This window comes from Epargyreus clarus, unplaced genomic scaffold, assembly GCF_041222505.1.
Source record: "Epargyreus clarus isolate Ecla_fem2 unplaced genomic scaffold, WU_Ecla_fem_2.2 ptg000012l, whole genome shotgun sequence".
NCBI lineage: Eukaryota > Metazoa > Arthropoda > Insecta > Lepidoptera > Hesperiidae > Epargyreus > Epargyreus clarus.
In genome coordinates, this window is record NW_027332220.1 from 2,554,859 (window position 1) to 2,571,140 (window position 16,282).

At 38.3% G+C, this 16,282-nt stretch overlaps 1 protein-coding gene and 1 non-coding gene across 3 annotated transcripts in view; both read left to right on the forward strand.

Moving 5' to 3' along the window:
* LOC140746107 (somatomedin-B and thrombospondin type-1 domain-containing protein) overlaps nt 1-16,282 on the forward strand; it is a 79,880-nt gene that overhangs the window by 24,426 nt on the left and 39,172 nt on the right. For both annotated transcript variants that reach the window (XM_073078108.1, XM_073078109.1), the window contains exon 2: nt 6,566-6,987. In XM_073078108.1, coding sequence (XP_072934209.1) covers nt 6,756-6,987 — 232 coding nt within the window. In that variant the 5' untranslated portion in view covers nt 6,566-6,755. The remainder of the gene's footprint in view (nt 1-6,565; nt 6,988-16,282) is intronic.
* Nucleotides 6,126-6,197, forward strand: TRNAT-CGU (transfer RNA threonine (anticodon CGU)). The gene has a single exon. It is a non-coding gene; the product is annotated as a tRNA-Thr (tRNA).

Consider the following 16,282-nt stretch of genomic DNA (forward strand, 5'->3'; position numbering starts at 1 on the left):
AAATAAGGCTTTTATGAACTTAAGAGATTCAAGTTACCGTAAATTAAACGAGTAAGTAATTCTAAGTAACAAAGACAGATCCCAAGTTATGAATCAGTCGTGAAATGTCAACTTGTACGTAAAATATGAAAATTTAATGCTGCTCTCTCTTAGACGTTGATTAATTGCTTTTAAGGCTTTGCTCGTGCGTTTACGTTTATATTTTTTTCTATTCCTAACTATTTTTATGTTTAATTTAGGAGTAGTCCGCCAGATGGGTGGCTACTGCCGGCCATGGTCCTCGGCAATCAAACATCAGATTAAAAAATCCTACCTGGAGTCGGCCACGGCTCCCTACCCCTGAGGACTAAGCTGGAATGCCTTGGAAAAGCATATCTCCCTTATACCCACCAACACCCTTCAAACCAGAACACAGCAGCGCTTAACACTGCTAATATTCTTTCTTTCTTTCTTAAAGTTTCTTTCTTTCTTAAAAAATGGGTTCGTTCTAATATGAGTAGATAGAAATAGGTTTAGCGTGGTGATGCCAAATTAAAAGCATAGATAGAGGATTCATCATCATTATCATCATCAACCCATTATTGTCCCACTGCTGGGCACGGGTCTCCTCTCAGAATGAGAAGGATTAGGCCATAGTCCACCGCGCTGGCCAAGTGCGTATTGGTAGACTTGGTAGACCTTTGGGGTTTTTTTTCCATAAATCTCTCAGGTATGCAGGTTTCCCCACGATGTTTTCCTTCACCATTTAAGCAAGTGGTAATTAATTTCTAATACGCACATAATTTTGAAAAATCAGAGGTGCGTGCCTGGAATTTGAACCTCGGAACCCTCGATCGAGAGGCCGAGTTTCTTAACCACTAGGCTATCACTGCTCCGATAGAGGATTCCACCACCGTAAATCGTTGTATTCAGAGGCCGCAGGACTAGGCTTAGCCCTAATTCTCTAATTAGAGACCTATGAGAGGCCTATGTCTAGCAGTTTAAAAATGTCTAATTGATTTCAAAATTTTCAAATGACAGATGAGTATATTAACTTCAAAATTACATCAAAAATCATATATTTTATATGATAATTAGTTTTATATTTTATAGAAGTGAAACTTCTAAGTTACGGTGTAACTATTTATTTATGTAGGTAACTTGCGGCTCGTTACCAAACTTTATAATTGTCTAATGAAGTGTAACTTCTCTTTGGTTACCGACCTTGTTGGCTTCTTAAGTAGTTATGTTCTAACTAAGTGCTTTAGGGTGGGATACAAGTGATAAGCGCACAGCGTTTTACGTGACATAAATAATAACAACATAAACGAAGGTTTATCTTATATATAAAATTCTCGTGTCACAATGTTAGTTACCGTACTCGTCCGAAACGGCTTTACCGATTTTCACCAAATTTTATGTGCATATGCAATAGGTCTGAAAATCGGCTACTATCTATTTTTCATTACCCTAAGTGATAAGGGTTGTTTACCCTTAGCATTTTTTTATTTATATGACAACACAACGTTTGCCGGGTCAGCTAGTAATATATATAAATGAGTTTTTAATGGTTCTGTTTCGGCCTCAAGGTTGCAGTCTGCTATGAAAAGCCTTTATTTTTACGAAGCTAAAATAGCATACCAGCGAGCAGTCCGCCTGATGGTAAGTGGACACCGCCCTTAGATATCAGTAATCAATCTCAGATACGATCGAAGAAGTCCGATCTGAGGTTGCTATAAAATTCGTTGTTACTACTGAGGTCTCATTTGGAACACCACTGATAAGTATGTCTTCCTCACCATAACCTCCAAAGAACAATACAGCAACTCTGAACACTATTGTTATTAGGCAGAAATAGATGTAGTGGTGGCCTCCTGGGTTCTACAACCTTCTTATTTACAAAAAATTGTCACCCCCTAAAAGCCTGACGGTTAAGTCTACAATTTTAGATTTTGGAGACCGCCACTAATATGCAGCATTATAAATCCATAAAATACCTACTTACGCCCATTATCAATAATCAATCTCTCCAATTTTTACCCACCAAAGATCGGCTTTCGACAATGTCTAGTGAAGGAATTGTCAAATGTTGATCTATTGCAAGAAAATCGACCTTTTGTAGGCCAAGTATTGGATAGCTCATAGACCTGTCTGGATGGATTGATTATTAATAACGGACGGACGACCAATACAGTCCTTAATCACCCTTTCAAACAAAACAACTTCAATTCGCATTCCTTAGCAACCGGGTTATCACTTCTCAGAAGGCAGGTCTTATTTTTCATTCGGTTCCGATGACGAAGGTATGACAGTGCTATTTCGGTTATGAACAACATATCACATGTTGCTTTGTCTGTTGCTTGTATAACGATCGCCAATTTTAATTATTAATTACGTATTTATAGTAATTTCGAAGTAGCACGCCAGCAGTCCACCTTTTTTTATATATTTGAGCCTAACGATAAAGCAGACGTGCTAGCTGATGGAAAGTAGTCAACGTCGCCTATGAACATTTGCAACACCAGAGGAGTCGCCGACGCATCGCCGACTTTAAAGGAGAGCTCTTTTTGCACCTTTTTAGAAGCCACCTGATGGTAAGTGGCTACTGTCGCACATGGACATCTGCAATCAACCCGAAATAAGATCAAGTTCCTATCTGAGGTCGGCCACAGATGTGTTGCTGTTCTTGAGGAATAAGTTGGTAGCGCCTCGGATGAGTATGTCTTCCTTACCATACGCTTCAAACCAGAACACAAAAGCGCTTAGCACTGCTGTTATGAGGTAGAAAGATGTGTGGCGGTGGTGCCTGATCTTAAATTTCAATTATATTGACATTGATGACCTATATCTATCTTTGTATATCTATACTAATATTATAAAGAGGAAAACTTTGTTCGTTTGTTTGATTGTAATGAATAGGCTCGAAAACTACTGGACCGATTTTAAAAATTCTTTCACCATTCGAAAGCTACATTATCCACGAGTAACATAGGTTATATTTTATATGAAATATATTTGATAAATAGATTTTGAGGTGGTACAAAGTTTGCCGGGTCAGCTAGTTATGTATATAATTATACATATCCATGTATACAAATAGGTAAATAAAATTAAAATGTGCCTTGATAATATCAAAATAAAATTGTCACTAATTAATTTATATACGGTACTTATAAGAAAAACAATTACTAAATTTTTGTCTGTTTGTTTTTCTGTCTAATCTCCATCACGATTATTAGCTGACGTTATAAGGAATAGATAACTTTGGCTACTTTTATTTTAGAAAAAGGATTAGGGCTCTGAGCAAAAAAACTTTGAAACACGGGTGAAACCGCGGGGCACAGCTCGTACAATACAAAAAACAAAATCTAAATTTTAAACCTGTTTCATACGATCTTTTGTAACTTAACTAATATTTTCCAAAATATACCTAAACAACCTTGAAGATTGAGATATTACCTAATATAAGTACTAACTACCTAAATACCTAGAAAATCTAAATTCCTTCTAATATCTTTGATGTTAAATAAATAGGTTTTCCAATAAGGTCATTTTAAAGATTTGATTGCTTTATAGCGAACTTTGATGTTTTTGATTTAGTCAAGAGTAATGTTTTAAAAACAATATTCTATTTTAGCAGTTTTATTAATAGTGTTTAGTTACTGAGTGTGGTAGAATCGTACATAAATATAAATATATAAGTTGATAATAACTTTTTATAATATTAAAATAGCAAACGAGCATGCAGTGGACATGATGGTAAGTGGCTACTGCTCATTTACCTATGTGATAATCCCAGATAAGATTAGATGCCTACCTCTGTTCGGCCACAGATGCGCCGCTACCCTTAAGAACAAAGTTACAATGCCTCGGGTAAGCATGTCCCTTACCAGACCCTTCAAACCAAGACACAGCAGCGCTTAACACTGTTATTAGACAGAAATAGGTGTAGTGGTAGTTGTCCCTGTAGTTTTGCGACCAGAATAGGGCTACGGTACCCTGCTTGTCGTAAAAGGCGACTTAAAGGGGGTTCCTGGAGTCGCGAGTGGCAAGAGTGGGAGCTTGAACCGCCCGACCAGCTGCCCCGGGAAGGACGGCGGTATGTGTGGTCGCATACCGCCGTACGCATCAGACGGTGTGGCGAGCGTCAAGCTCACCTAGACGGCTCCGGTTGCGTTCCTTTGGAGATTCTGAAGCCCTTAGCGCAGCGCCGAGGACGGCCACCGGGGTAATTTAAGTGCGGTAAGAATCCCACATAACCCAGCGTCGCTCCCACGGCACCGGGTACCTTTTGAAGGTTTCCCCTCGTGAACAAAAAAAGTGTAGCGGTGGTGCCGCCGGCGTTGGACCACAGTATTCTATGACATATTTTAAACAGCAACAAAACTAAAAATGAAAAACAAAGCCAAAACACGAAACAAACTACTGCCGACGCCAAATCAAACACAAAGTTCATATGCACACATTGTCATTCAAATCCGCGTCCCCATGCCCTTATTTGACTAACAAATTCCTCGGTCGTGTGTTTAAACATGTTTTTCAAAATGCATTTGGAGTAGAACAGACTACTAAGCAAATAGACACCAGATGAGCATTTTTTACGGTTTAAATCATTTAAATTTAAATAATGTGAAGGTGGTAGAAACCTTTGTGGTTCGACACCGGTGGTACCACTGAAACATCTATTTCAGTCATAACAGCAGTGTTAAGCGCTGCTGTGTTGTTGAAGGGTGTGCTAAGGGAGACATACTTCTCCGAGACGTTCCAGCTTAGTCCTCAGGAGTAGCGGCGTATCTGTGGCCTCAGGTAGGAATATCCTATCCTATCTCGGGTTGATTACAGATTTCCACGGGCGGTAGTAGCCACTTACCATCAGATGGACTGCATGCTCGCCTGCTACTCCTATATTATAAAAATAGCTTTATATGTTATAAAACACGCCATGAAATTAGCAACTATCTTTTACTTACATTTTCACATACGGGTACGACTAAATACCCCTCCATGAGTTTATGGCCTAAAAAGCTACATTTTCACATGCGGGTACGAACCGCTCCATGAGTTTTTAGCCTAAGAAGAGCTCGTAAATAATGAAAATCAGAACATTAAACAATTTGAATTGCTTAATATAATAAGATTGCAGCATCCCCAAGTCCTTTCCCATAGTCCCTAAACCACGGGAATAAGTCTGAAAATACATTAAGTAAAACATTTGTGACATTTGTCCCTCCCTTCTGAGGTATTGCCGGAGCGCTATGACATGGGGCTCTTCAAAAAAGGTGCAAAAAGAGCTCTCCTTCAAAGCCGGCGATGCATTGGCGACTCCTCTGATGTTGCAAATGTCCATAGGCGACGTTGACTACTTTCCATCAGGTAGCACGTCTGCTTTATCGTCAGGTTCAAATATAAAAAAAAAAAAAATTGTCAAAAGGCTAGCCTAATTTGTTAATTGTTTCACAAATTTATTTCACGGCTTTTGATTTTGTAATTATGTGATTTATTTACGCTAATTAACATCGTCAATTGTTAATATTTGTATTACCAAATATTCTTCTCAATCCAAAGCGGCGTTGAAGGTAGAACCCTTCGTGATTTGATTATGAAGGAACCACCGTCACGTCCCTGTAGTACCGGGACCAGAATAGGGCTACGGTATCCCCTGCCTGTCGTAAGAGGCGACTAAAAGGGGGCTTCCTGGGTTGCGGGCGGCAAGAGTGGGAGCTCGAACCGCCCGGCCAGCAACCCCGGGATGGACCGCGGTATGTGTGTGAGTGCGGGGGAGTTTTAGTGCGGTAAAAGTCACACATAAGCTTGCGTCGCTCCAACGGCACCGGTTACCTTTTGAAGGTTTCCCCCTCGTTAACAAAAAAAGAGGCGATCATCTTACCGTTGTTAATAATCTACCCAATGTTTTTTTCACCAAAAAATCGATTCAATACAATTTGTTCATACTAAAAATTTTCAAATTGATATTTGGTAGTTAAAATGTGGATAGATTGATTATTAATTACGGATGTTAAGACTGGAAACGCATCTAAGTTCACATTGATATAGAAACGTAGCAAAAAAAATCCAAGTCTATGGGTCAACGTTTGAACCATAAACGCTCTTTAAAACTGTATTGAAATTTCGAAGCTTATAGACAAGCCTCTTTAGCTCAGTGGTAGAGCACTGGTCTCGTAAACCAGGGGTCGTGAGTTCAAACCTCACAGGAGGCAGTTATTCGCGGAGGTTTCCTTTTTTCTTTTAATAAAATTTGACAATATTACAGTGGGGGTATATTTTTTTGAATTGTATCTTTATTTGAACTTTTTATATATATATAATCCTGGACTTACCATTTTTTTTTATAAAATTACTAAATCGATGTTTATTAAGCTTTGAGAATAAATATGAAAAGTTTGGTTGAAATTTTCTCAGAAAGGAATAAAAAAAATTATATTTCTCTTTTCGATTTTTCTTTTAGATTTCCACTTTAAATTTATATATTTATTTTTATTCTTATTGTCGAACAGTAAATTAATTATAGTTATATACTGTTATCATAAATAATAATTAATTAACTGTCTGTATTTTGTTGTTTCAGATAACCAACACCCAAAAAGAAATATAAAAATTCATAATTGTGATCGAATAATTCAATATAATTATCTTTTACCTAATTTATGAAAAAATAGTTTAATAAATTCTTTATTAATTTTTAAACAGATTTTTCCTTATTAATTTCTGAACGAAACGTTAACTGTCATTCGATATTATTTATCTGTGCTATCAAAATGTTCCGATATTGGCTGTATGTGATTAGCGTGGTGTTTTTCGCGGGATTTTGTGGCGCGAACTACTGTAGGGATGCCAACTTGTGCTGTCCTGGTCGGGACAGTTCCTGTGTGGTACAAAAGGCGCACCAGAACGCTATTATAGAGGACTTGACGGACAAACCCTGCTACTGTGACCACGCGTGCCTGAAGCTTGGAGATTGCTGTCCGGATTTCAGAGAGACTTGTGGAGGTATGTGGTTTTTCTGCATTTTCTCTTTATTATTTTAATAAAGCTTTCTTACTTGTAATATTTGTGCATAAGTGAAAAAAAGCTATTCAAAAACACAATAAAAACTCGTCAGATTTAAGATATTTTACGCAAAAAATAAACAGTAGCAAAAATAAAGCAGTGATAGCCTAGTGGTTAAGAAACTCGGCCTCTTGATCGATGGGTCCGAGGTTCAAATCCTAGGCACGCACGTTTTATTTTTCAATATAATGTGCGTATTACAAATTACAAATTAATAATCACTTGCTTAAACGGTGAAGGAAAACATTATGAGGAAACCTGCATACCTGAGAATTCTTAAAAAAGTTTTCAAAGGTATGTGTAGTGTACCAAGTCGCACTTGATCAGCGCGGTGGACTATGGCCTAATACCTCTCATTCTGAGAGGAGACCCGTGCCCCGCAGTGGGACAGTAATGGATTGATGATGATGATGATGACGCAAAGACACAATAGCTGAATACTAATACACATAATTATTACTAATAAAATTAATTGCTTGTATATGCAACTGATCTTTTATTTTTGTTGTTTATTGTTTTAAACCGCGTTAACCTAGAGTAGGAGTACGGTTGTTTGTCCACTGCACCGTCACCGAGCTCATACCGAGAACGAGATTATTTCGGGCCGATTTTAATTATGTCGTGACGGCGATAGTTCGTCCACCGCGACCGATATCGGCGGTTATTTTGTTCCAGTTTTACATTGCCGGCACATCGGCCCGTCAAAAACTCGGTGCCGATCTAGCGGTCACGCCGATCTACTCGAAATATCGGCGGCCGGGATGACGGTGCTCGGGTGACGGACGTGCGGTGGACAAGCTGCTATAGTAAATGTATGTAGGCTACTTCGGCGCTGTCATTAATTATCGGTATCGGCTCAGTGACGGTTGCGGTGGACAAACAGCCTAAATCTAAAACACGAGTTTATTTGTTCTTTTTCGCTATCCGTAATTCCTAGGGGGCAGAATTAAATTTGTTACATGTAAATAGATCATCGTCGACCTACAGTGTAACAGGAGTTAAGGCCAGTGTCCACCGCACTGACTAAATACCAATTGCCAATTCACACAACTTTGAGAACATTTTTTTTTTAATAATTAATAGATCACATTCAGTTTAAATAGTAAATAGTAGATCTCGAGTAGGTACAATAAAGTTAGATATCCCTAGTGTAGATCATAGACGTCTACGAATTTTCGGAGCCATCCGAAATTTCGCACAAAACTACGACTTTCTCCGTAAAAGTACACCTCCAGACAAGTTATTAAGCAGAAAGGTAGAATGCGACTTTTATTTTCGCATCGTATCTCATCAGATTGCAGACAGTGCGTGGAAACAAAGCCTTCTTTATAAGGCGTCTCCATTGTCCTCCAAAAAGTACACGAATCTTAAAGACAGATAGCGTCCTTTTAGCAGTCAGTTGTTTTTGTCATTTCGCTCAAAGTTAAAAGGTTTTTGTTGTGTTGTGATGGTGAATGATCATACCGGTTTGACTATAGGCCAGGTTCGATTCCCGGTAGGTAATGATATATGTAAATTTCTGTCCTGGATTTGAGGGTTTGCGTGCTCATCTGTGTACGTTCACCTTATCTGTTTTTTATATAACATAGGAGTAGCAGACGAGCATGCAGTCCACCTGATGGTATGGGGCTACTGCCGCCCATGGACATTTGTAATCAACCTCAGATAGGATTAGATTTTCGGAAAAGTCAGCCTCCCTTACCACACCTTTCAAAACGGAACACAGCAGCGCCCAACACTGCTGTTATTAGGTAGAAATAGTTGTGGCGGTGGTGCCGCCGAAGTCGAACCACAAAGGGTTCTACCACCTTCATGTGTCTTACATCAGGTGGACTGCATACTCTATTTCTATATTAAGTATATAATATATATATAACAACATATTTGCATTAAACTAATATAAAACTGGTGTTGTTGCATTTATTATCAGGAAATAGAACGGAGATTAATATTTCATAACAATACCCATATTTCATAACTAAAGGGTAGCTGGGCGTAAACAGGGAAAATTGCATACCGTTATTAGGTTTTCATAGCATATTTAAAGAAAAGCGCTTGATAGTGGAAAAATATTTTATGAGATGCGATGAGATGTTGGGAACCGAAACCATTCGGTACCGTCCCTAGACCCAGAAAAGATATCCAAATTCATTCAGACGTCTGTCTGGCCGGGGATCGAACCTGGCACCCTTTGCGCGTCAGACCGATATTATGATGACCACTCCGCCACGCGGGTCGCCCTGCGATTACGATGAATATATTGTTTCATATGTGTTTTAAAAATTAATTAATACTTAACCATTATAGCCAAAAAAAACATGCCAAAATGTACGTGCCAGACTTATATTAAGCTCTCAAAGTGTGATATCTACCCTAATAAGGTTTTTACATATAAAAATACATTCTTATCACATAGCTAAGTGTCACGGATGTCTGGATAACCCATTTTCTATGTACATTGTTAGTAGAAATTCGCTTTATTAGGCGTTTGTCTTATGGCATACGGTAGGCTAAGCGAACAAGCTGTGAAATTAATTATTAAGCTACTCACTTAGAACCCATTAAAGGTTTTCAATTGCTATTATCACTTAACTGAAGGTGGTAGAACCCTTTGTGGTTCAACTCCGGTGGCACCACCGCCACACCTATTTCTGCCTAATAGCAGCAGTGTTAGGCGCTGCTGTGTTCCGTATTGAAGGGTGTGGTAAGGGGACATACTTTTCCGAGGCGTTCCAGCTTAGTCCTCAGGGGTAGCGACGCATCTATTGCCGACCTTAGGTAGGAATATCTAATCCTATCTGGGGTTGATTATTGATGTCCATGGGCGGCAGTAGCCACTTCCGATCAGGTGGACTGCATGCTCATCTGCTACTCCTATATTATAAAAAAAAAACAACTTACGTTTACATAATGTGCCCTAAAACTTGAATATAATAATTATTATAAAAAACGTTTTAAAAATATAGCTCATATATCACTCCCACATTTTAAGCGAATTCAACATCACCTCTTATAGTCAAATCCATCAAGTTGTTTGAGCTACAAAGCGTGCCAAAGAATGAGACATACGAGTACATACGCTCGGCAAACTTAATAAAATCGACATATCGTTTATCGCCTATCGCGTCTAATGATTCACATGGCTTAAGCCCCGTCCATTTTATCCTTCATAATGATGTGTGCTATTTTTATAGAAGCCAAGCATAATAGAAAATAGCTCGGTTTTAAAGCTTCATATAACGCTAAATGGTTCGCTCTCATGAAAAGATGTGACGGTGCATTTTTCATTATTAACTCAAATCCCTGGGGATTGTCTGCCTGAAAATTTAACTTTATTTAGCTAGTTGAAATAATAAGGTTTGCAATAGATTAAAAAGTAATAAGTTATGTGGCTTCAAAAGATTTGCAGCAGAGATATTTCATCCAAAATGTAGCCCTCAGAGGATGAGGATGAATTTTTCAAGTGTCTTTGGACTCAAAATCATTAAATGTAAGAAATATTGTGGACTGGAGTCCACAACATTTCACGGATACACGGTTTGGTTCTACGAATTCTGTACCCTTACCATGAGTTTTTACGTTTTGACAAATATAGCTGTTTAGGTATTTGTTTACGTATTTGCCCATACAAATTCCAATCAGCGCCCTTAGCGGCTTGTATCAGAACTATAGTGTCAGTCACGTAACATTAAATGTCTAAATCGACAAATGGCGCTTTATGTTTTGTCTCTCTTTTTTTTGAACATGTGAGGTAGACAAAAAGACTTGAGCACTTACTTATTGTTACGTTTACTCAGTCTACTAAGCAAACGGAACAGAATAATGGATTGAGCAAACGTAACGAAAAATTGTGGGATGTTTGAAAACTCATGGTAAGGGTCCTTTAGTCTGTTAGTAATTGATTTCAGAATAATACAAAATAGGAGAGGCATAGAGGTTTAGGGATTCGAGCCCTCCTGAGCTTAGGATAGCAAAGAAAAATTCTGCAAACTGAATGACTTAATTTTTTGCCAATTTAGTAACTAATAATTTTAGACAACGCGTTTAGGTTAGGTCATCATCATCATCATCAACCCATTATTGTCCCACTGGCACAGGTCTCCTCTCAGAATGAGAAGGATTAGGCCATAGTCCACCGCGCTGGCCAAGTGCGTTTTGGTAGACTTCACATACCTTTGAGATATTTTTTTTTATAAATCTCTCAAGTATGCAGGTTTCCTCACGATGTTTTCCTTCACCGTCTTAGCAAGTGATAATTAATTTCTAATACGCACATAATGTCGAAAAATCAGAGGTGCGTGCCTGGGATTTGTACCTCGGACCCCTCGATCGAGAGGCCGAGTTTCTTAACCACTAGGCTATCACTGCTGTTAGGTTAGGTAATTAATGATAATTCATTAAATTATAAAAATTAACTTTTTTTGAACATTCGCATTTTTTTTTACAATTCAACCCCCATTCACAAACAGATTATTCAAAACACCCCAAACATTTTGCTGCAAAAATTAATTTAAACTCCCCATAACTTCCTTAAACCTAAACATCTAATTCGCCTGTATAAATAACGTCGATTTATCTCACTCAAAAAGTAAATTATTTGGGCACGGAATATACATTTGAGTACAAATTATACAACCTTAATGAGGTTCGCGGCTAACAGCTGGGTTTTAAAAGCGTTGAATAAACTGTGTAATCTGCCTAATACACCCCCCTGAAGCCTTAATACCCCTGTACCCTTAGTATGAGCTTTTACGTTTTTACAAAAATGACTGTTTTTGTATTTGTTTACGTGTTTCTCATACATTTCTAATCATTTCTGATATTGTCCGCTAGGGGCGCTGATTGGAAATGTATGGGCAAATACGTAAACAAATACAAAAACAGTCATTTTTGTAAAAACGTAAAAACTTATACTAAGGATACTGTTTGTGTAACGGGTATATTATATTTTATGAAGGAATAATCTTGATGTTTTGCCGCCCCTGAAAATGTCTTTTTTAATGCAATAATAATGCCCGCATAAAACTGCTAGTCCGCTCTGAATATAGAAATGAATCGCGTCGCGATACCAAATTATATGACTACACCTGCTCGCAACAACTTCAGAGCGGACTAGCAGTTGGGCGCGGACTATATTATTTTATAATATGGAAGTAGCAAACCAGCTTGCAGTCCACCTGATGGTTACTGTCTAGTGTCGCCCATGGACACCTGAATACAAGCCCAGATAAGATTAGAGATCTAACTAATATCGATCACAGAAGCGTTGCATACGCCTAATTACCCCCTGAGATATAAGCATAAGCTAGACCATCTCGGATCAATATATCTCCCTTACCACACCCTTCAAACCAGAACACAGCAGCGCTCAACACTGCTATTTCTACGCACAAATAGGTGTGACGATGGTACCTGTAGCGTAACCACAAAGAATTCTAGCTAAATATAAACCACGAGCTTTTGCCCGCGGCTTCACTCGCGTTACGAAGTAATATTTTCATCCCCTATTTTATTCCTTGGGGGTAGAATTGATCAAAATTCTTTCTTAGCGGATGCCTACGTCATAACATCTACCTGCATGCCAAATTTCAGCCCGTTCCGTCCAGTGGTTTGGGCTGTGCGTTGATAGATCACTATGTCAGTCAGTCACCTTTGAGTTATATATATTTAGATTTATACCAATTAACTCGAACCATAAACGGATTGTATTGTATTTGTCTACCATCTTATACTAATCATATTTTTTTACAAATAACAAAACCAATGATTTCTCGTTACATATAATCGATAACTTGTTTAGCCCTGTTTGTTCTCATTCAATCAAACATTTCATCAAATCTTGACCCGATTCAACCCCAGCGGTGACCTCACTCTCAGGGCTGTCAACTCGCGCGAGTGGCGCATGTCCCATTTTAAAATGTTTGCAAAAAGTGTCTAAGTTAAGCATTGAATATCTTTCTTGGTATAGGTGTTTGTATTTTGTTTTATATGTGTATAAGACCCAATACAAATAGTGTTAATGACATACAGAGTATAGGTTAGTTACGATGCATTTTTCTTTGATATATTTTTACGAGTACTAAATAGTACTTAAATAGTTGTTATATATGAGAAAATATCATATTTTTGACGTCTACCTATAGATATATCAATTGTTGTAACTCAATCCATGTATGTATGTATGTATTACCGTTTTAACTATTAGATTTTTTTCTTTATCTGTCATTAACACAGAATAATTAATACAGAAGAAGATGAAGAAAAGAGAGAATTTAATTTGACTCCGGAGGCACCACCGCCACGCCTATTGCTTCCTAATAACCGAAGTGGTAAATACTGCTATATTTTATTTCGAAGCATGCGGTAAGAGAGACATACCTATGCTAGGCGTTCCAACTTAGTCCTCAGAGGTAGCAAGCAAAGAATTATCCGCCGTGTCCCACTTTTCAAGTGTCCCTTCATCTATTAAAACTGTGTCAGCAGCAACCCTACGCAAGCCCTACAAACAATTACGCGAAAATATTAAAAATGGCGCCGACGCGAGAAAGATTGAGTTTTAATAATCATTTCAAATATCTTCATCTGGATTGGGGCTCGACTCATTTCTTTACTAACGAGGGGTGATTTTTAATAATGAAAGTAATTACTTGTTTTGTGGAAAAATATAAGGCTTGTTTACGGTACCCTGAAATTGAAATTGTAGGTGTTACAAAATGGAGTAATTTCTATATTTGTTTAAAATGTTTATTCTAATTAACGTATAAGTTTTGAAGTTATTTTTGTTGTAGGTATAAGTTACCCCTCGAACGGGCTGCTACCTTGTCGCGGTAGGGGAAAAATGGTATAAGTTGTAGTTGTATAAAGATACTAATAATCTACAAAAAGTAAACAAGTTAGGATTCTTATGAACCGAAATAATTAAAAAACTCGGGGTCTAATTGAATAAATCAAAAGCTATCCCTCCCTGCGGTCTACCACAGATGCGCCGCTACACCTGAAGACTAGGCTGGAACGCCTCGGAAAAGTATGTCTCCCTCACACCCTTCAAAGAACACAGCAGCGCTTATCACTGCTGTTGAGGAAATACGTGTGGCGGTGGTGCCGCCGGAGTCGAACCACAAAAGTTCTACCACGTTCAACACCATTTTATTAATTTGTACTCTAAAAACAATTGTCAGAATCCACGAATGTATTTCTGACAGTACACGCTAATAATACAATGAACATAATTAACCCAAATATTTTGATTTCCACATAATAATTATTGGTATATTTCCAATAATATTCCATACCGCATAGGGAAAATAATGAACTGTCAATAGATTGTTGACCGGTTGAATATCTGCATTCGCGATTTTGACCTTATTATACGGTTTGAAGAGCTGAATATAATAGCCTAGATTTAACGCCTAGTAGCTAGATTTCAGATGTACGAGTATTGACTTAGTAACAAGTTTTTGAAGGTGGTAGAACCCTTTGCGAATCTACTCCGACGGCACCACCGCCACACCTATTTCTGACTCATAACAGTAGTGTTAAGCACTGCTGTGTTTCGGTTTGAAGGGTGTGGTAAGGGGGACATACTTTAGCGTACCACCTTAGTCCTCAGGGGTAGCGGCGCATCTGTGACGGACCTCGTCTGCTACTCACATATTATAAAAAAAGTAAAATTGTAAAATTAGAACATTTCGTGTTTCGATTTCGGAAACGCAACGGCAATCCCCATTTCTGTCTTATAACAACAGTGTTAAGCACTGCTGTATGCTTGTTCAATGTGTGGTAAGGGACGTGGTTGCTATGAACATACACAAAGACAAATACAGAAACACAAACCTGAATTCATAATTTAGATATCTTAGCCGGGGATTGATCCCGGGACCTTATACGCGTCAGATCGGAATGGGGACCGCTCCACCACGGGGGTCGTCATATATATGAGGTGCTTTTAATTATTTACCTCAGGTAGTCCTATATTTCCTTCTTACGTTTCTCTTTTTACCTCTACTACACCATTCATATGTATTTATGTATATAATTTCTTTTCTGTATGTGTACACCCTACCTTTCACGATCTCATATATCTTTAACTCCATCCCAAAGGTTGTCTGGAAGAGATCGCTTCTAAGCGATAAGACCGCCTATTTGTATGCTGACTCATATATTGTTTTTATATGTTGTTGTGTTGTGCTTATATTTGGTGTACAAATAAAGAATATGTTGTTGTTGTTGTTGTTGTTGTTGTTGTTGTTGTTGTAGTCCTAATCCTATCTGGGGTTGATTGATTGTTGATTATTGATGTACCTCGTTGATGATTGTAATATGTTGTTGTTGTTGTAGTTGTAGTCCTAATCCTATCTGGAGTTGATTGATTGTTGATTATTGATGTACCTCGTTGATTATTGTAATATGTTGTTGTTGTTGTTGTTGTTGTTGGTGGTGTTGTTGTTGTTGTTGTTGTCCTAATCCTATCTGGGGTTGATTGATTGTTGATTATTGATGTACCTCGTTGATGATTGTTGATACCTCCCGTTAACTTATCTTTATTACCGCACCATTCAAAATAAACCCCATATATTAATAATAAGATCATATTTAATAATAAGTCTCATAATTAATAATAAGATCTATCCAATGTTATGAAAGATCGGCCAATTTCTAGTAGGCAACAATTGTCAAATTTGAAATGGGCAGAAATTTTCAAATTCACATCTTTGGTTGGTAATTAGATAGACTGATTATTAATAACGGACCTACTGCATGCTCATTTGCAACTGCAATTCAATAAACGTTAAAATCTATCTGTAATAGAAGTGATATAGGGGTTGAAATCAGCCAATAAGAGCGTTTGTCCACCGCCGCCGTCACCGGACCCTCACCGAGAACGAGATGACGGCGCCGAAGTAGCGGTACATACATTTACTATAGCTGCGTGTCCACCGCACGTCCGCACCCGAACACCGTCATCCTTGCCGCCGGAAATCGAGTAGGCCGGCGTAATGCCTAGACCGGCACCTGAGATTTTGACGGGCAAACAGGTTTGAACTTGTCCACACACTGCTGTCACACGTGACAGCTGGAACAAACTAAACCGGCGATTTCGGTCGGGTGCAAAAACGATCGCCGTCACGTTATATTAAAGTCGGCCCGAAAAATCTCGTTCTGACGGCGGCGGTGGACAAACGCCCTAACGATAAATAGCCGCATTATTGGTTTAATATTGAAAACGGTTATTGTT